Genomic DNA, 21,246 nt, shown 5'->3' with positions numbered 1-21,246 from the left:
TCGATTTATTTAAATTACTCATAACTTGATAATTAATACATTTGCTGTTTTTTTTTTTAAATTATTAAATTGCCTTTTTTTTAACAGTGCTAATGCCAAGGTAGAGAGCATTTTGTCACCATGATTTGGGAATATTTTCTTCTTTCTTTTTTTTCATCTTTTCATCATCGTTACATAATACTAGTTGTTATGCTGAGATGATGAGGTCCCACTGTTCCTCCATCTCTTGGGTGTTCTTCCAGGTGGACGTTGTCCAGATGGGATTTCGTTAGCCGCAGTGTACACAAGTCTGTCGCTGCTCATTTTGTCCATATGGTCCCTCCAGTATCTTCTTCTAGATCTGCTACATCGTACGATATCCTCTGTTGGACACGTATCTCTAATTATAGTAAATATAGTATAGCGTTTTTCCAGTAATGAACCTTAACACCGTCATTTCAGTAATGCTAAGTAGCCCTTTGGTACCAACCGTGTCAGCCCGCGCTTCTACAGCATACATCATGATGGGTCTCACTGATGTCTTGCATATTCTGACCTTCCTGTCGGTACGCATATCCTTATTTCTCCATATTATATTCCTTAGATACCCTGACCCAGTTAATGCTTTGTTGACCTGTTCTCGGACTTGAGTGTACAAATCAATATGATTTGAGATTTCTATTTCCAGATATCTGAAACTCATGACGTGTTCCAATGGCTTTTTGTCAATAGTCAACATACACCCTATATTTTTATTTTTATTTTATTTATTCCAGTAAAATGGCTATATAGAGCAGAGCCAATTCTACATGAACATAATTATAAATATAAACAAAAATATAACAATAAACATAAATATAACAATAAACAAAAATATAAACATAAAATACAATTTTATATTTGCAGCACTTATGGTGGTCTTAGCATATAGCGCCATCGCTCGAACAACGGTTAATAGATCCACACTGCAGTGGCTTGGAGAATTTCGTTATTAGAGTTTTTCAGGCGTTCCCATAGGCTCCAGGCTCTTTGGCGAAGTAGGGCAGCGAAGGTGTTTATTCGTCCAGCTGTAAACATTTCAGAGGCACTGCAGTACCTAGGCAATCCAAATAATTGTCTGTATGAATCGTTATACGTGACCCTTAATTTATTCCATGCTCTTTGCTTATAGTTGTTCCATAGTTCTGCTGTATACATGGACGTCAAATACGAAGTAAATATAAATTTCTTCACTTTGTTACTGCATTGAAAGAAGCGTCTCGCTAGCATAGAGGCCCTGACATTGATGGCTCTTCTCTGTCTCTCTATGTCCTGAGAGACAGAGCTATAAGTTGTCTATAAGTTGTCTGGATGTTGTCTGATAATATTTTATTTATAAATCATATTTGACTTCCTTCTGTGTCCAGGTGGATAAAGAAAACCGCTGTGTGTTTTAAATAGAACTAGACCACATGACGAATATTTTTGACTCAAAGGCTATTCTCAGGCAAAAATCCTGATGATGGAAATCGAGTGAAAAAAATCAGCCTCGTAGTGTAGTAGTAGGCGCATTCGCCAACCGCCCTTAATATTATTATACTAGATTCAATTCCTGGCAGAGTGAATATGAAATATTGGTTTTAAAAGCTGGCTACACTGAAATATATCTGTAAGAATAGGTTGTTGAGGGTTAGAGTTCTTACCCCACTTAGAGATTGACAGAAAAGAGACGAGGTTGCTGTTTAATGCGTATTTATAACATGGCAAATGAGATACAGCACTTGGTTGTGTAGCGCGAGCGTAGCGGCGATGATGGGTTAAAGAGACTGCACTTGAACTACATTCTGGAACTGTGCGACGTCGTCGAGCTGGACTGACTGACTGAACTGAACTTGTTGGATCGACTGACTGGCGTTGCCACGCCCTGAGGTCTCTTTATAGGCGACGTTCCTTTTTAGTTCATTTCTTCATGGTAGGTACGATGTGAATGTACTGCAGAACGATGATCCCGATTTCATGTCCTATACTGATAGAGTTGCATTTAATGTGATATTGGATTCTACAGAAAACGATGACATTGCTTTCTTCGGTCATCACACTATTTCAGGTGAAACGTCAAAACGCCAAAGCATGCGTGCGTCATCGATTATGGACTATGAACCCCACAGTACCCCCTTCCAGTGAGGTGATCTCACGAGATATGAAGTTTTCTCTTGATAAACTGGTAAAGATAGTTCCCTTTTTGTAGGACACTTGTATCTTGGTGCGAAGTACTGCTGATGTAAATTATTCAGGTAATGTGATGACAAAGCGATTGTTGAATTTGTTTCTGTAGTGAAGCCTAGGACTGGTCACATTACACAGTGCCATACATATATGAAACCAAAGATTAAAAATATATGACTTTAAATTAGGGAAAAATAGTAATAAAACTCATTGAGAGGTTTAAAATTGTACAGTGAGCTACCCAAAGAAATAAAAAAAAAGAAAGCCTTAAAATATTTTGAATCAATTCTAAAAATATCTACTTTGTTTGGGACAAAGGTTTCAACCCACAATTATGAAAAAAGTGGTTCCATTATTTTTACTTGCTTTTACCCAATTACGTGGGTCTTTTTACTTATTGAAACAAAATTGCTTGAACTGCAATCATCTATTGGCGCAACCCTATGGCCAGAATGTGTCTAAGACCCATTTGGATAAACAACTTTGGCCGAAAGTGTGCCTTTGGCCTGAACACGGTCGACATGTTCTCGATAAATTTTGATATTATATTTTATGCCAATTAAATGTTTATGGTTTTAAAGATCTTCTAAATCAACCTTAAAAGCACAGATAATAAAAAATAAAATTTAAACAAAAGCAAACAATACAAAACCTGAATTTTAAAATATATTGCCAATGAAATATTATATAAATCAAAATTGGTTTGGCTGTATGTAACAATCTTTTTTTTACCTGCTGGTTTGCCTTTTTTTTAATTACTAAAATAATAACCATAAACCAATCCCTGAATAGCCTGATTCAGTTAACTTATTGTAGGGAAAATTCACATTGAAGAGCATATTATTAATTTCATGCACTGTGCAGCACATTTCATTTTGTTTTAATCAAAACTATGCTCAGTTATTAGTTTTACGTCTACGTTTATTACTGTGGGAATTGGGAATAAAAGTCGGCATTGCGATCTAATCATTCCATGAAATAGACGAACATGGGTCACTGTAATCTCAGTTTATTATATTTTTCCATTAAAATGTTGTGTTCCAATCATGTTTAATAAAAAATAATAATTTATTTTAAAAACCGTATATCGTCGTCTTCATTTGAATACACCGCGAGTCATATTTTTAGTATTTGAAAATACGATTTTACATTGTTTACCGCACAAAATAGCATATATCTTTGTCATTTTAACGAAGAAATTGTTGACAGAAAAGAGACAAAACACATTTTTTGAATAACTCTTATTTCAAAAAAGATGTAAAGCTGATAGCTTTTTATTTCCAACCCTTCACACTTGTTTTAACCTACGTACTATAGCAGTGTTTAGTGTCTAGTTTTTTAGACATTAATAGTTCACTCTTTTATTTTTTCTTATTCATTTCATATGTACTTTATTTAGATGTTTTACAATATTTTTGTATATTATTATTATTATAATTTTTTTGGATTTTTTACAATTCCATGTTCACTTTGCCCAGCTAACAAGGGTACATACCCCGTTCCAAGCTAGGTAATTACATTTTAATATATTATAAAAGTTAACAAATTTATATAGAGCACAGACAAATAAAATAAAAACTTATTCGGATACACATTTTGATTTTCCACGATTCTGGCAAAAGGTTATGGACCTTTTTGCCCACGTAATAGTGTTGTCTCGATGCCAGAACAGTGTTGACCCCTTCACTTGGTATCAGATCCCTATTAGAGTATCTTGTATTATGGTTGTGGTTGATGCTTGGATAAATGTCTCTATTTATGTGTGTAACCACTACCGTTCTCAATATATACTGTTAAATAATATTCAGTACTCTGAATTCTTTGAAGAGCAAGTCACTTGGATAACGAAATGTTTTATGCAATCTTTACTCCAACACCAAGTCTTTTTTTTACACAGGTCTGTAATACGCATTCTTATTCGTATGGGTACCAAAATTTTATCTTTTGTTACTTTTTTATGTGTTTCAAATTTTAAAATGCTGTTGCTGTTGTTGATTATTTAAAATAGATACCTAAATCTAGTTTTTTTTTTCTTAAGTTTTGCTTACTTCTTTTATACAGATGCGAAGCATGTTAATAATTTGTTTATAATTTTCTTTTTTACCCGCTCACAACTGTCTATTAGTAAAGCCATACTTTTATTGTTTTTCTATTAACGTACCGTAAAAAAAAAAATAAAAAAATATTTTCAAAAATATTTTCAAAATAGTCTTAAATTAAAGTCCTGCTGAGTTGCATACATACAACTCGTCAGCAGGTTCTTATAAATTGCATAGATTATTTACACTTAACCTTCATTAACAATAATTTTACTTGAAAAACAATACATATTATTACATTATCAAAAATTAAAAACTATCACTAATACAAAAAACTTTTTTCTATTAACCATAATTTGAGCAAACGCCTCACTCCTGTATTTAACTCAGTATTTTTAATATTGTTTGGTAACATGTAAAATATTTTAGGTATACTGTACTGCAGTGTCCTTTTTTTTTTTTTTTTTAAAAAAGAAATATTTGCGTTCTTATGATTTACCCAAATATTTAATTTTGAGGGCCATTTTCAACGAGTTGTAAATAACTCACTATTAGAAAATGGAATCGAGTTGGGGTAGAGTGGAATTCGAACCACGGACCTTCGGTCCGTGAGTCCGAGACACTAGCCACAGGACCACAACCCGATTTAAATGTCATATTTATTGCAATATCTAGAAACAACTAGCCCTTCCATACTAGTAAACCTGGTGTTGTAATCATGTACCAACTTGTGTTTATACTCGGAGTGCGACGCATGCTGACAAATTAATGTGTACCAAATTAGAGCCCTGACAGATATTTTTATTTACAGATTTATACATCAATGATATTGAAATATTGTGTCTCTGGCGGTATACTTCTTTATGTAGTAGCAATTTGATCATATAATTTTGCAAAGTTTGAATAAAATTAATATTAGTTTCACTTGATAGCCCCCAGGAAGTTATAGCGTATCGTATAATTGATTCAGAAAGATATAAATAAATAATTCGTAAAGTATTAGCAGGGACATAATATTTTAATATATGCATTCTATTACTAATTGCTCTTAATCGCTCACACAGTTTTCTAATATGTACATCCCGTTTAAAATTACAATCTATAGTTAAACCTATATAAACACACTGCTAAATATTTTCAATATTTTCATATACTGGGTATATTGATAAATTTAAATGTTTTACAATATTTATGTAAATCAAGTCTTCTTTAAATTATATGTAAGAATAGTTATATGTAGGAATATGTATTTGAATGTACCAAATCCTTTATTTTATTTCATACTTTTTATATTTTATCCATGTACCATACTTGTTAAAGCCCTCCGGGCGATTATGTGAATTAAATAAATAAATAAATGACTTTTATCGACAAAATCAAGCAAGGAACTCTGCGTTGGTTTGGACATGCAGAGCGAATGGACAGCGAAAAAATGGCTAAAAATATATATGATGCGAACGATGATGGATGCAGAAAGGGAGGAAAACCGAGAAAGACATGACCGAATCCAACAAATACTTGAAGATGGACATGTCAAAAGTCGGAATAATTGGCGCGCGTGCATGAGAAGATCTATGAATGCATAGGAAGCTAGATCTGAATGCAAATATATAGTGATATGCTGTTCTATCCTCTCTGCTGGCCTTACGATGAAATGGCGTGATGGTTTGTTGTTGTTGTTGTCAAAGAATATATTTATTCCTTGGAATGCATCGTAAGTCAGTAGGTGGTCAGTAGTTTACACTTTTTTCGATAAAACACTTAAAAATCACGTAAACCTTAAAAACAAAAAAAATGTTCAAAAAAACCTCGAATGTTTCATTCGAAATTTCTGATTTATGATGTTTTTCCTGTCCCATGAAAAGTTATCATTTCATGATTAACGTTGTATTCAAATTAAAGCGACAATATATATTAGGAGTGTTGATTTTAAGACTATTATGATAAAATAATATGATTTATATATGTTTTAGACATTTCGCAGGAGACTCGATTAGGTTTATGTGATTTTTACCGTAAATTAGATTTTTTTATCAGTAACTTAGATTTTATGAAAGTAAGTTAGATTTTTCTACATGAAATTATATTTTTTGATAGTAAGTTAGATTTAATAAGAGTAAGTTATATTTTTTGACAGCAAGTTAGATTTTATGAAAGCAAGTTCGATTTATTTACTACAAGTTATATTCTTTGACAGTAAGTTAGATTTTATGGGAACAAGCTCGATTTTTTGAGAGTAAGCTAGATTCATTTTAAAATTAGGTGAGAGTTGATAAAAAAATGTTTATTTCGCGCACAGAACCGTATTTTTTAGCCGCCCGGACACATAAACATATCAATAAATATCACCTAAAAAGAACACGGTCATATGTCTGAATTTGGCCGTTTTGAGTTATGAATGCAGTTTCATTTCTGGGACTGAAAATGTTTTTAATGTTTTAAAATTCCAACATCGGATGTTTGTGGTCTCATACAAAATAACTGATTTGCTGTTATTATTCTTAGAACAATCGAATTGATTGAGCGAGATTGTGAAATTTAAATTAATTCAATCACCATATTGAGTGCTGGTCCACAAGCCGGGGGGAAAATCTCCCCTCGACCTATGCCAGCCCCCCATAGCCCCCATAATTGGCAATTTTGAATTATTGCATCCATTAACGTACCATCGCGTCGCAAGTAATAACTGTAATTTCATATCTTCTTCTGTTTCATTTCTTCTGAGCACGAAGGAACACTGGGGTTACTCGTATTAGCTATTCAACTCGATTCGAATAATTCTTTGAAATGGAAATTCTCTCCTGCAATTTTTGCTCTTCTCTTTTTTTCTCGATCTTTTTTCCTTTTTTCTCCACCCTGCTTCAGTTTGATTTACATACTTGTGGCGCCAAGAACTTTGTTAAGATTTCCTGTTTGGAGCCGATGTGAGTGATATATTCAACGCTCAGAGTAATAATTTTCTAGAGAAGCCCAAGGTGATTCTAAACTAAATATGTAACTTATTATTCATAGATGGCGCTTTTATTATTTTGTATAGAAAATGACACTTGGACGTTTATTTTCAATGGAAATTTTACAAAACTTGGTTTGTGGAAACTTTGATTGAACTTTGAAATTGATTGTAACAAATACCATAACAATATAATTTGGGTCCTTTTCACAAAATGGTGTACAAAACAAAAAATAAGATATTTTTTTATGTAATAAGTGTGTAAAGTGGCCACTTAAACCAGCCAATGACAGATCATAAGCCCCGTGGATGCCATGACTTCTTTATTCCCTTTTTTAAAGTGTTCTCCATCTCTGTTGTATTATGCTAACTTATTTACTATTTTTTCTACCATCCGGATTCTAAGCTACAAAAGCCTCTTTACCGAGGTATAATTTACTAATGAATCTTATCCTCTTTTATTTATAAATGAGTGTTTACTAAATATTAAATCTTGATATGTTTAGATTAAAATAATTTGTTAAAAACAAAGTGGTTTTATGTTTATTTTATTACAATATTTTTTTTGACTATTTGACCAATGTGTCATGTAACTGGATTCTTCCTCAACTTGCAAACTTCCTTCACAGTTTCCTATTTGTTATTTTAACGAGACAAGTTCTGAAGAGTTCTTTTCCACACCTGAAACTGACAAATGTATGGAAATATGAGAGCACTTGAAAGCTTTCGGTATCCTTGATAACGGAGATACGATATAATGACCGTCCTTTAAGTGAGCTTTAAGGAAAAGCAGGGCGGGCAACGGGAGCAGGCGAACAATATGGCAACATGAAATATAGAATGTGTGTACATTTCCTACAATAAGTGTGTTGTGATGTCGGTTATGATATTTTTTATAAGTGCAAATAATTGTCGCAAGAGGCAAAATTAGCAGTTCACAACGGAGTCCTGGTCCCGGCCCTGATGTATGGGAGCGAAGTATGGACTTGGAAAAACAGGGATGAAAGTAAGCTGAATGCTGTCGAAATGCGATCTCTCGGGTGAATGTGTAGTAAAACTATGTACGATAGATGCCCAAATGTTGAGATCCGTACCTTATGTAAGGCTGAGACAAGCATTATCGACAAAATCAAGAATGGAGCTCTGCGCTGGTTTAGACATGTAGAACGAATGGACAGCGAAAGAACGGCTAAGAATATTTACAATGCGAATGTTGATGGATGCAGAAATGGAGGTAGACCGAGAAAGACATGGCATGACCGAAGCCAACAAATACTTGAAGATGGATATGTCAAAAGTCGGAATAATCGGCGCGCGTGCATGAGAAGATGTATGAATACACATAGAAGAAGCGAGATCTGAGTGCAAAGATAGAGTGATGTGGCGTTTTATCCTCTCTGCCTACCCTTACTGGGAAACGGCATTATGGTTTGTTGTTGTTGTTGTTTTTTTACAATAGGCAATCCATCCAAAAAATATTATTTATTTATTTTTTAAGTCCCAACTTCCTGGCACTAGGGTCCTGCATTGAGTTGGGACAGATTAAGTAGATACTTGTACAAAAAATGAATGAAAAATAAATATAATGTGGTTATAATATTAACATCATCATCATTCCTCTTTCCTAGTGGTGCATAGAGCACTGAATTTTTATGTGTTTATTATTTTTAAAACCCGTTAGGGTTAGATAAACTGGCAGTACACAAAAGTGTTTTAGTTTCAACACTTATGTATGGAAGTAAAATATGGAACTAGCGGAGGAAGGATGATAGCAGTCGAAATGCGACCTTTTCAGCTTCACAAAGATCAACAGATGGAAGAATTGAAGGAATATAGATGTTCAAACGTAGACAGAATGGTGAATGTACAGGGGAATAAAGTTATTTTAAGAAATGCCAGAAAACATATAAAACTAGAAAAGTGCAAATATATTTCAAATCAAATCTGTACCTTAAAGGATAAACCACGGAAGTCACGCTGAACAAAATGTTCAGGTCGCCAATTACAATGGGAAATTAACGGAGTTATCTTCGACTATCTGTAAAGAAAAACCGATATTTTTGTACGAAAATGAGTATATTTGCATGAACGTTGGAAGTATCTTCGTCGGTAACCTATAGTTGAACTGCATAACTAACAGTATTGCCCATAAAATGTCCGTCTATATAAGAGTAACATCCTGCAGTACATTCACGCCATGGAGATATGAATAACAAAGGAACGTGGCCTATAAGTGTATTTTATTAATTTTTTTCATATTTATGTTCAATATATGTTAAAAGCAATTTATGCAGTTTATGTAAAATAAATAAATAAAGAAACCACAGGGCGTAGTAACGTCCAGTCGGCCCTACCAGTCAGCCCAACCAAGTCAGCTCAACGCGGTCACTCAGTTCCAGCATATAGTCTAAGCCAGTTCAACTTCTCATCGCCGTTACTCTCGTGCTCCACAGCAAAGTTCCGTATATTTATTCAACATGTAATAAATACACCTTGGAACCTCAACCAAATATGTCCTACATATGAAACAACCGCATCACCAATTGAAATCATTGACTAATCGTCTAGTAGTTTATAACTCAAATCTCCTCTCTCCCAGCTTTATTTTAATCCTCTAATCTAGTGATTTTATACTAGTCTTTTACTCTCTATAATGGATAACAATGAGTTCTGCGAAGAACTTTAACTAATGAATTTAAACACCATTGCTTCGTTACTTCCACGCCAGATTGTGTTGTTATTTGAAGTTTTTATCTTCAAAGAACAGTAATTAGGATGATGTTAGTTTGTCCATCCGAAATTCAACATATGTCAAAAATTACTGGGAACTTTTCATAGCAAAAAGTTACGAAGTTCCGCTACTCTCCCTGGTTTTATACGGGATTTGTGTGTATTTGTACAGCCACCCGACAACATTTCATTCAAATATATTATCAGGCAAAGGAAACCATCACATACAGCATACACTTTGTTAAACCATTTATATCGTCTTTGGTTCATATTTACCAAACCGTGACTAAATGTTATAACTTACTTAAATAGAAACATGCAATAAACAATATTTTGAGCACATCCAAATATGTGTAGATTTAATGGCTGGATTTTACCCTTTGGGGAACATAATAAGATTGCTAGATATGACAAAAAAATCATTTTTGATAAGGGTATATGAAAGTCTAGGCGTTCAGGCTTATTGACTTGTCACTGGTCCCGTTTAGACCTGTCATCTCGGGTGTTTATTAATATATACTCGAATATTTTTTATTCTCGTATCTCCTGAAATTCAAAAGCCTCGAGTATATTTTGTATTTATTGGAACCCCTAAGTACATCGCAATTTCTTATGGTATGCGTCGGTAATCAGCATTACACAGAAAATTTCGTTTTAAACTTTTATGGCTGGCTTCTGGCTGGTTTGTTTTGGAGCGAATTCCTGTCGTCCTTATAAATGATATGTAAGGCTTTTTTAAAAACAAATTGCTTGAAAATTTGATTTGATCGAATAAACATATGTTTATTGCAAGATAATATCACATTTAAAATATATTTTGTAAATTTATCATCAATAAACAATAAAATATAATAAAACTTTTTTTTAAATATTATTTATTGAATCGGCATTCACTTCGTAACATTTCATTATAAATAAATTATTATGAAAATAAAACTTTATTATTAGTATTACACAAGTGTTATTCTTTAACAAATATCCACGGGGATTAATTTAGGTCTGAAAGAATTAGGTAAACATTAACTTCTGAAAGAATCCAAAAATTATGAATGTTCAAACACAGACAGAATAGTAAACGTTACATATTAAATAATGATGTATTTTGATTTATCCAAGTATTAAATTTTGGGGCTATTTTCTTTTAGTCGTAAATATACGTGTTGGGCAAATGGGAAACGAGTTGTGGTAAGGTCTTATTCGAACCTCAGACCTCTGGATATGGAGTCTTCCCCTCGGGACCAGAATCCGTCTTAATGTATCACCATTATGAAAGGTGACCTTAACCAGCCTGCATCAACAAAGGTTTTATCTCTTTAACTTCACAAACATCAACAGATGGAAGAATCGAAGGAATGGTTTAAGTGGTAAAGTAGCCACTTAAACCAGCCAATGACAGGCTCTTAAGTTCTGCAATGCCTAAATAAATTATCCCTTCCCAAAAATGTTCTTAATCTCTGTTGTAATATATGTTGATGAAATAAAAATTCAGCCGAATGAAAATACTTTTTAAAGAAAACGTGTTGTTGTAAAGCCGAGCCCATTCGGCTGAAAACAGGCAGCCGACTTATGTACACAAAGTATGTAAGATAAGGTTGTCCACTCATGGGGATAATTTTCTATGTGATATAGTTTATACAATACGCTCTTCGTAAGGGAGCGGCATCAATTTTCCGCGCACTTCGACGCGACGCCGGCTTCAGCGTCGGCGTCGGGACGCTATGTATATCGCTCAGTTTACAGACAATGGGCGGGACACGAGACATTCACACAACGATGCCTTCCGTCGTCCTTTACAAAACGATCATTTGTACTGTCTACAGACTGACATGACGTGAAACTCACTGGGCGTATCATGCAATCCTTCCGCGTAACATATTTATGCATTATACCTGTGTAGGTGAAGAAAATACACCCGTGTCACTGCAGGCTCTCACTAGAGCCTAATAATGAGCTCATACTATAAGGCTTAAAGGAGAAGATTTAGCAATAGATATGAGAGTAGTCGCCTTCCACTCGGTATCCCGGCTCTTTAAAGTCTCGGGGGGCGAGAATTAATTACTGGGACCCGTCAGAATAGATCTACCCAGGTCGTAGCGACGCCGACGCTAGGAACATATTAAGCTATGCCCCCCAAGAATATAAAAGAATAGTGCACCATGATATTTTTTTATTAAAAAGTTAATTTTAAATATTTAAAACAATAAATTATTACAGATTTTTATTTATTTATTTATTTGGTAATAACATTGAACATACATTTTTTGGAGACAGAGACACATTTTAAAGCGATATAATCAGAAATGACCCATGCCTCTGAACTTGCCCTGACTCGCTAGAAAATATGCGTTGAGTCGGGGCACTTGTAATGATAATTTAATTCAGTTAGTTATCAGATATCAGTTATCAGTTAGTCATCGTCAGACTAGGTATGGTTTTGAGAAGTTTATGCTAGATTATATATTTATATGGCAAATGTATTGTCTATGCATTAAGGCTGTAATTTGATGAAAAGTACGAAAATCATACGATTTTGCCGTTTTAAAACGCCGTTTTTCTAAATCGCGCAATTAAAAAAACTCTATTGATAAGAACAAGTCGCTAGTTTCAAATATTTGGAAATTGATAAAAAAAAAAGCTAGATACCTAAAGTAATTTGTAAATATCTTATTCGTTGTCAGAAACAAAAATATTACTATTATTTAAACATTATTCAAAGTTATCAATTGTATCGTATCAATACATTTGCACATTTGTTTTAATTTAGGTGCTTGGTAAGTTGAGTTGAAATATTGAATTTTGTTATCAAAAATCATTGGTAGAATTTAATTGTAGTAGATATTTTATTTTACCAATTTAAATGCATATAAAAAGATGGTGAGAGCACGTGGATAAAAAACAAACCTCTTTATGTCCTGTAAATCTTTGACTAAATATTGTGTCTGTTTCAATTTTCAAATATCTCTTTATTTTTTTATATCATTGTTTTTTAAATTTTGTATTTTTTATTTGTTTAAATTTTTATTTTATTATTGGAATGTTTTCTAATTTATACTTATAATTCATCTTTTAATATTATTGTTGTTGATTTGAAATATTTATGAATCATTTAATGAACAAAAAACACCAACAATATTTTGAGTTTGTCCAAATTTTTGTAGACAAGGACTGGATTCAACTCCCTGGGGAGCAGTTAACATTTACATATTACAACAGAAATGAAGAACATTTTAGGGAAGGTAATATAGAAGTTTAGGCATCTACAGGGCTTATGACCTGCCATTGGCTCTCTGTAGTATCATCATTTCAATCATTTAAAATTATATTTACTCTTGTGGTGATGTCACATTAGGCTACATAGAATACAAGACTCGATGTATCTCTCTTATTTTTTTTAAATGATGAAATAGTATTTTTTGTAATCTTCAAATTGGCATTTTTTCACCGGATCTTGAAAGTAAAGTTTGTTGACTATGTTGTAATACGTTAATGTTAACTGCTCCCCAGGGAGTTGAATACAGTCCTTGTCTACAAAAATTTGGACAAACTCAAAATATTGTTGATAAATCCACCTGGTCCATGAAGAAGTATAGAAATTGAACAAAATAATAATTTTCAGGCGTTGCCTAGTGTGTAGGTGAAATAATTCAATTAGATGAATCTCACCCGCATAAATAAAGGTTTCAGCTCTTTAACTTCACAAACATTGACAGATGAAAGAATTGAAGAAATATAGATGTTCAAATATGGGCAGAATGGTGAATGTTACACAGTGTCTAAAGTGGCCACTTAAACCAGCCATTGACAGGTCATAAGCCCTGTAGATACCTAGACTTCTATATTACCTTCTCTTAAATGTTCTTCATCTCTGTGGTGTTCATACATATAATAAATATGTAAAATAAACCGTTTTTTTATCAGTGTGCTCGTTGCAGACCTAGGAAATATCATATTTTATAACTTAGAAATAGAAATTAATTGAACAAACTCAAGCGCAACCTTCACATTAAAATGAACGAAGATAAGCAAGCACAGGTTAATCATTTTCTATTTAAACACATTTTTAATATTTTTTTTTTTTGTAATAACATGTTTTGAACTAGCATTTTTCTTACTTGTATGATTGATTATAGGGAAATTTTGTTAAATATAATAATTTTAACTCTTATCGACTTTTTATTTAAGTCTTACAAATTATATGTTGTATAAAAAAACTGAAGTTTTCTCGACCTCTCTCGACCCCCCTACAGAGGCTCCGCGTCCCCCAGGGGTCGCGACCCACAGGTTGAAAAACAATGCTTTATACGATAGTAGGTCAACTGACAGTGGGCATTCATTTCCGGGTGAACTTAACGTTCTTTTCCCTCTCTTTCTTTCTTTCTTATTTTTTTGCACCACAACAGGCCAGGAGGCCCAATTACAGTGGTGAATTACATCACAAAACACCCAGGCTTGAGAAAAATCACATTTTTTAATTTTTGTGCTCTCACCGGGAATCGAACCCGGAACCTTCCGTGTGTGAGTCAAGCGTCTTGACCACTGCACCACGGAGGCCGCCAGAAGTGAAGTCCCCAAAAATTCATAATTTGTTTAGTTAAATAATAATCAGTCTTAAAGATATCCCGAAAATGATAAAACCTGTTAGTTGCGGATTATATATATATCACTCGTCATTTATTTCTATAAAAAATTCTTTACTGTATTCATAAATTGGTACTCTAGTCTGCTTAAGCTTATCTTTGCCCTAAAACGAAATAAAAAGTATCCTTGTAATCACAGAGAAATTTCTCTTTTTTATTTTCACGGTTGTTAAGCGATCCTAATTGCGCTTGGGAAAAGTCTAAATTTCCTTATTCTGCTCCTACTTGACTTATATTAACATAAAAGGATGATCGGTAGTAAAAATGAAGATTTTTTGAGTTACCCGAAACAAGAGAATTGTCAGAAATATTCCACTGGGAAATAAATTTGTTAATTTGATCAATATTCTTGGAGCGTTCGTTTGGTATTCCATTGAGAATTTTTCTATACGTGTCTAAAGAACTTTTCGGATTCATCAATCATTTTTTTTTCTTTTAAAAAACTGCCAAAATATTATCTTTTTTTTAAATTTTTTGGAGCATAACTACTTTGATTACTCTCGGTATATAAAAATCAATCAGCTGATAGTATTTATTTTATTAACCCTTCTCTTACTGTGCCAAAAATATCCTCGCGTCTCGGTGATGCGTAGTCGATACACATGCAACAAATGAGAGATTTTAAATCGGATAAATTAAATATTCATGGAAAATTGTTTAAATTATATTTAGTTGAAGTCAAAAGCGATATTTTTTTTTTATCTAATTACAAAACAGATGAAAAATAAAATTCCGTGGCCCGTGACAGAATTTGCATATCTTGCTATGAATGTATAAGCTAATGTTTCCGTCCTAAAACTTCTACTGGGGTTTTAAAAAAATATTTTTTAGCATGCGTTCGGAATTATTAAAATGCGTCAGGAGATACAAATCCTTTTTCTCGAGAGCTTTCGCAAACGTATTTCCCATTCTTTGGCTTTGAATTTTCTTTCATCTGCATATTTTATAACTGAAAATCGTGTTACATCGCAGATTTTCATTTTCCTTTCTATAACACATAAGGCGAAGTCGACATTAATATTCTCCCGACAAAAGTTGCGTGAGGCACTTTTAAGCAAGAAAAGAATACTTCTTTAGCGAATAAATAATTGTAAATATAGAAAAAGATCAACATGAATATTATCAAAAACCTAGAATAATAATGAAAATATTAATTTATTAACAAAATTAAAATTTCTATATCTACAATATTTTTCAATGGATAGATTTCTCTGGATTATGTGTAGTCTGCCTAACTAAATACAACCTGTTTTAAGGCGGACATTTTTTTGTGTGGATCTAAATAAACAAAAACATAATATTGTTAATTGAATCGGCATTCACTTCGTAACACTTCATCATAAATTATTATGAAAATAAAACTTTGTTATTAGTGTTGCACACCTTTTATTTGTGCTAAATTTTAAGAAATAAATTCTACTTAACGTCCTTTCGCTCATTGAACATGTTTTCATATCGGTATTTTAGACAATTATCCATTTATATGCTTACACCTTAGATAAGTGGAAAAAAAACCCCTTATGTTTCACTGATTTATTTGTTTATTTTTTGTTTAAATTCTATGACATTGTAAACAATATTCTGTGTTTACTATATTAGTATTATATCACCCGTCGATGGGAGGAGTGCTCTCCCAAAACTGTAGTAGTGTTCTTGTAAATTGTGTAACACAAATAACGAAGTTTTATTTTCATAATAATTTAAACAAAAACATAACTGACTACCTACTAGTGAATTTAGTATGTAATTTTACAGTATTAAATATTCTCTTTAAATGTTTTGATTTTTATCTGCTTAAACTATTTTTTAATTCATTAAATTGGATCCGGGCCATTAATGTATCCATATTATTAGTTATTTAAAGGATTTTGCGAAAATACAAAATACATTCTTTTGAATATCGAATATATTTAAAAGAAACGCCTATAATACGTTTTTTACATTTTACTAAATTTCAGAAAAACTAAGTAGATTTTCTTATTATTTTAATGTGCTGTATTAAACCATTATTCCCTCACGGAAAACATATTTCAATAAATTTTCTTCTGGATAAAATACAATGAAAAATCGTTTTATATGTTTTCAAAATAACACATTCCAACAATCAAATTGTTTTTATTTAAACATTCATTTAACGATGCATAACTGTAAAATAACTCATATGGTGATATACTCGTATGTCTGAGTCAACTAATTGCTCGTCCCATCTCAACACATGATTTTTAGACCCATGAAGTTGGGGCTTATGTCTCAAATAATGTACAATGAACTTATGTATGTAAATAAATAAATAACCACATTATTCGTTATTTTATTTATTTATTATCATATATTTATCATCATATAAATAAAATTATACATTTATGCAAAGTCGCTTTGACTATCTAACTAGGGTTATTTACTCCGTTCTAAGCCAGCCCGAAAAAAATATATATTGGAATGCTCTTTTACTTATTTGAAGTATAATATATAATAGTTATAGTAAATCTTTGTTTTGATTTTTGCTGAATAAAAAAATTAAGGTACAGTTAAACATTTATTTTTTTAAATCGCGAATTATTTTATACAAGAAAACCTACCCAGCGTTATTCATTTTTTAATAACCCGCTAAGCCTCTATTGTAGGGACTTGTCAGCAGGTAGGAAAGAAAGGATGGAAGGAAGTTATAAATAATACACCACAACACCTAGACCAATTGAGCAAAAATCTTTGCTGGATTTTTCCTTGCAACTGGCGAGAATCGAACCCGCGACGCCAGTTTCACAGTTGGCCGTCGAACCAACTGCGCCACAACGCCTGTGTTATATCCAGTGTACATTGAAAATGTAAGAGATCTTAAAGCCAAACTAAAGAAATATGTGAAATATATTCCATCCTTCCAATGTGTATTCGTTGATTCTTGTAATAAAATATATTATTTTTTCTTTAATTTCAGGTAATTCAAAATATGCGTAGTTTAAACCGTTTTATAAAATTTATTCGAAACTTAAATTTTATAAAAATTAAAATTTAAAACTTAAAATTTATTAAACCATTTTAGAAAATTTATTCGAAAAAAAATGTAATACCGTTACCATCGCATTGTTTTGCTTATTTAAAAAATTATAATAAAAAACCGTGTAAAGCCCGTATTGTCATTGTTGGGAAGAAGGAATATTCATTTGGGTATTTACTTTTTTCAACTCATTGGTGGTCGCATACATAATTCTGAAATTCTGAATGAATTCGATCTATTTGTTCCTGATAATTATCTTCGACAAAGGCAAGACAGGTTGTTCTATCTACCACGATGCAGAACCAACCTGCCAATGGTTATGCCGGTAGGAAGAGCAATCGTGTTATTTAATCGTATCGCCTCGGATGTCAATATATTTCATGACAGTGGGATTACTCTTAGAAGGGCAATTTCCAAATTGTAATATGTATGTCAATTTTACATGACAATTTACATTTTTTTTCTCTTTTCTATTTAATAAATCTGAAATATATATTTTGTAATGTGTTGAGAATGTATCTAATGTAACTTAAAATAAATAAATTGTTTCAAAAATATTTGTGATTATTCAATAGCATTGAACCGGGTGTAAATACACTCCGATTTAAATTAAGATAATTTAAATGGGATAGACAGACGTTTCAATTCTCTCGGGAAATTGAAACACAGATGTCACACATTATTTACATACAAGAGAAAATAGGGTATACTGCGCTGTACACATTACACATGCCATACATAGTATGATGCAGTGTTTTTCAACTTGCGGGTCGCGACTTCCAGGGGATTCGTGGGCTTGCTTGGAAGGTCGCGGTTGCATGCAAGGTAAAAGCAAAAATCATCGGCTCTGGGTTCTACATTACCGGAAAAATATAATTATTGCAGTGACATCAACCGTTTATTCTTAACAAATTTGTCGAATCGTGGTTCCATTTTTGAGTTGTAAGAACGTTAGTTCACAAACGTAGGGTGTGGCGAATTGCACTAATAATTAAAAGCTTTCCTTGCCAGCTCTGGACATTTTCATTTACTCTTCATCCAAAAGATGCCCATCTTATGCTTATCAAATTCCATTTTAAGTATGCCGTCTAAATAAACTTTATAGATATTTGTGCTTACGGTCCGCTGCGCCCGCTCGCGCTCCTTTCTTGTACTTGATTTCTCGGTTATTATTTTTTAAAGGAATAACCAGCCAAGCCTCTATTTTAGAGTCTTGTCATAGGTGGGAAAGAGGGGCCATGGAAGGAAGTTATGAAAAATACACCACAACGCCTGACCAGTTTAGAAACAAAATCTTTCTCGGATTTCTTTCTTGCAACTGACGTTATCGAACCCGTGACGCCAGTTTCACAGTTGACCGTCTAACCAACTGTCAAATATGCTTTATTGTACAGTACAGGGTAAAGTGTAGCCGACTGAGTAGGTTTGAAGGGTCACTGCTCGAACTGTAGAACTCGAACGTGTCGAGTTGGGCAAATGCTAGTATTTCTACTATCATCGTGTTTTTAGTCATTACCGAGATATGGATATGGAGCATTGAGGTTTTGTCGTGCGCGCGTTATACGAAAATGATCAACGATTGCCACGCGAATGGCTTTTTTCAACACTTCGGCATTCCGCGCGCCATTTCCGCCTCTTTTGCTAACACGATCAAATTTTGGGTTCAACAATAATTGGAAGAAACTGAAAGTAGCCTTAGAGAAGGTGGACATTTGGCACCCAGAATAGTTAAAACCTCTGAAAATGTGCCGTTGGTTAGAGCAGCATTTGAGCGGTGACCAAAACGATCAGCTCGAAAGCAAGCGTTTGCATACGGATTTCACACCGCTCTTTGAGGAGAACTTTTTATGAAAATTTGTCTTTTCATTCATATAAACTAATTCTTGTGAGTGTTATTGACTACGCATACCACTAGAATCGCTGTCGGGAAATTCTTCAGTAAATTCCTCCAAGAGCAACTTTTTTCTGTAGCGACGATGCCCATTTTCATCTCTCTGAAGCTGTCAATTATTGTCTATAATGAACAAAATTTTCTGAAAATAACCTACAGCAACTCCAAAAAAATTGCGGTCATACCCTTCGAAATGTGTCGAAAAGTTCAGAAATCGCCTTTATCAATATATTGCTGATGACGGCCGCCTAAGTTGTACCGTTCTTTAAGTAAAGAATAACAGTTCTTTAAATAAACAATATCCGACTGAACAGTTTTGAGGGGCTATAAATATAGCCCCTCAAAACTGTTTAGTCGGCTCCGTTCTACACTGTATAGTTAGATTAAGGTTCCGGGGAATCGCCAGATTTTTTTACTCGTAAAGAGGTCGCGTACTCAAAAAGGTTGAAAAACACTGTCTAAATGCATCGTTTCTCAAAGGCCCATTTCAGACCTTCGTACATTTCCACACGGCACGATCAAATTACATAGGGTGGATTGATTAATATTGTTTGTTACGATTTACTTTGGACGAGTGTTTTCGACATCGCTGCTCTCAGGTAAAAATCCTGAATAGGGAAATCGAATGGAAATAAGTCCGCCTCTTTTTGTAGTGGTTGGCGTATTCGCCTACCATTCTTGAGGTCCTATTTTCGATTCCTAGCAGGCTCGACGTAAAATACTGAATTCAAAGGTTTTTTGAATTGCATCATTTCATTGTTCCTGGACTGGCATCTGAAGCGTAAGACTGATCGCCTTACTTTCATGTAACAGATGATCAAAATACGCTGCATTTGGGTTACTAACGCATTATCCTACGCAGCACTGGATGTGAAAAGGGAAATGACAATAATCATTATTTTTATTTATTTTACGACGGGAAAACTCATTAACCAGTTCACCACGAGGCCGACTAATTTTCTCTTGATTTTTTTTGCTGGATGTTTACCTGAGAGAAACCACTAATAAATAAAAATGATGAATGACACGCAGGTGTCATAAAAAAATTGAATTAGGATGTGTTGATCTTAGAGTAGTTATTGAAGTAACAGTATAATATATCTAGGCTTTACTGACATAGTGCATTGAGTCAACAGTCTTTATTTATTTAAAATACTTTTAAATAAAGGTTTAAGTTATGGATTTCAAATTTTAAGACATGCCTAGAATAAAGATTTTTCTTTAAAAGCTTTTAAAAAATTAAAATAAAAGAAAATTGTGGGAGAAATAATGCGTTAAAAGAATGAAAAAAGCTTTAAATACGATTATATCGAAACTCGTTTTAATGACTTAATGCATTCTGTCAGTAAAGCTTAGATGTATACTTTAACAGAGATAGCGATCCTTTTTAAGAAAAGGAAATGAATGTATAAGAATTTATAAAGTTAATGATATATCTTTCGCTGGTTTAATCAAACTTTTGTTTTTAATTCTAGGCAATGCATGGATTGCAATTCGGGGGAGAGTTTACAACATTACCGAGTACATGGATTACCACCCAGGAGGTTAGTTTCATTCTTAATGTAAATATATATTTATTTTAATTACTCATTGAGAGATATTTTTTATTACAGCGCGATTAAATCAGTATACAGTGGTGCCTCGCATAACGAACGCCTCGCACAGCGAACGCTGCACACAACGAACTTCCTTTTTGTTCATATCACGATTCATACAACGAACTTCGCTTCACACAACGAACTTCGCTTCACACAACGAAGTCGCCCACTTCACACGATCACTGCCGATTTATTGCATCCTTCCGCGCAGGCAGTCGTTAG

General features: G+C 33.3%; 1 protein-coding gene across 1 annotated transcript in view; it reads left to right on the top strand.

Moving 5' to 3' along the window:
- Nucleotides 1-21,246, top strand: part of LOC148283179 (cytochrome b5 reductase 4) — a 38,803-nt gene that overhangs the window by 9,622 nt on the left and 7,935 nt on the right. Inside the window, exon 2 of the mRNA XM_088223917.1 lies at nt 20,902-20,970. Within this exon, the coding sequence (XP_088080043.1) occupies nt 20,902-20,970 (69 nt within the window). The remainder of the gene's footprint in view (nt 1-20,901; nt 20,971-21,246) is intronic.

The sequence above is a fragment of the Micrasema longulum genome, unplaced genomic scaffold (assembly GCF_059751315.1).
Source record: "Micrasema longulum isolate JH-2025_06_02 unplaced genomic scaffold, ASM5975131v1 h1tg000255l, whole genome shotgun sequence".
NCBI classification, from domain to species: Eukaryota; Metazoa; Arthropoda; class Insecta; order Trichoptera; family Brachycentridae; genus Micrasema; species Micrasema longulum.
This window is presented reverse-complemented; position numbering and strand designations above follow the sequence as displayed.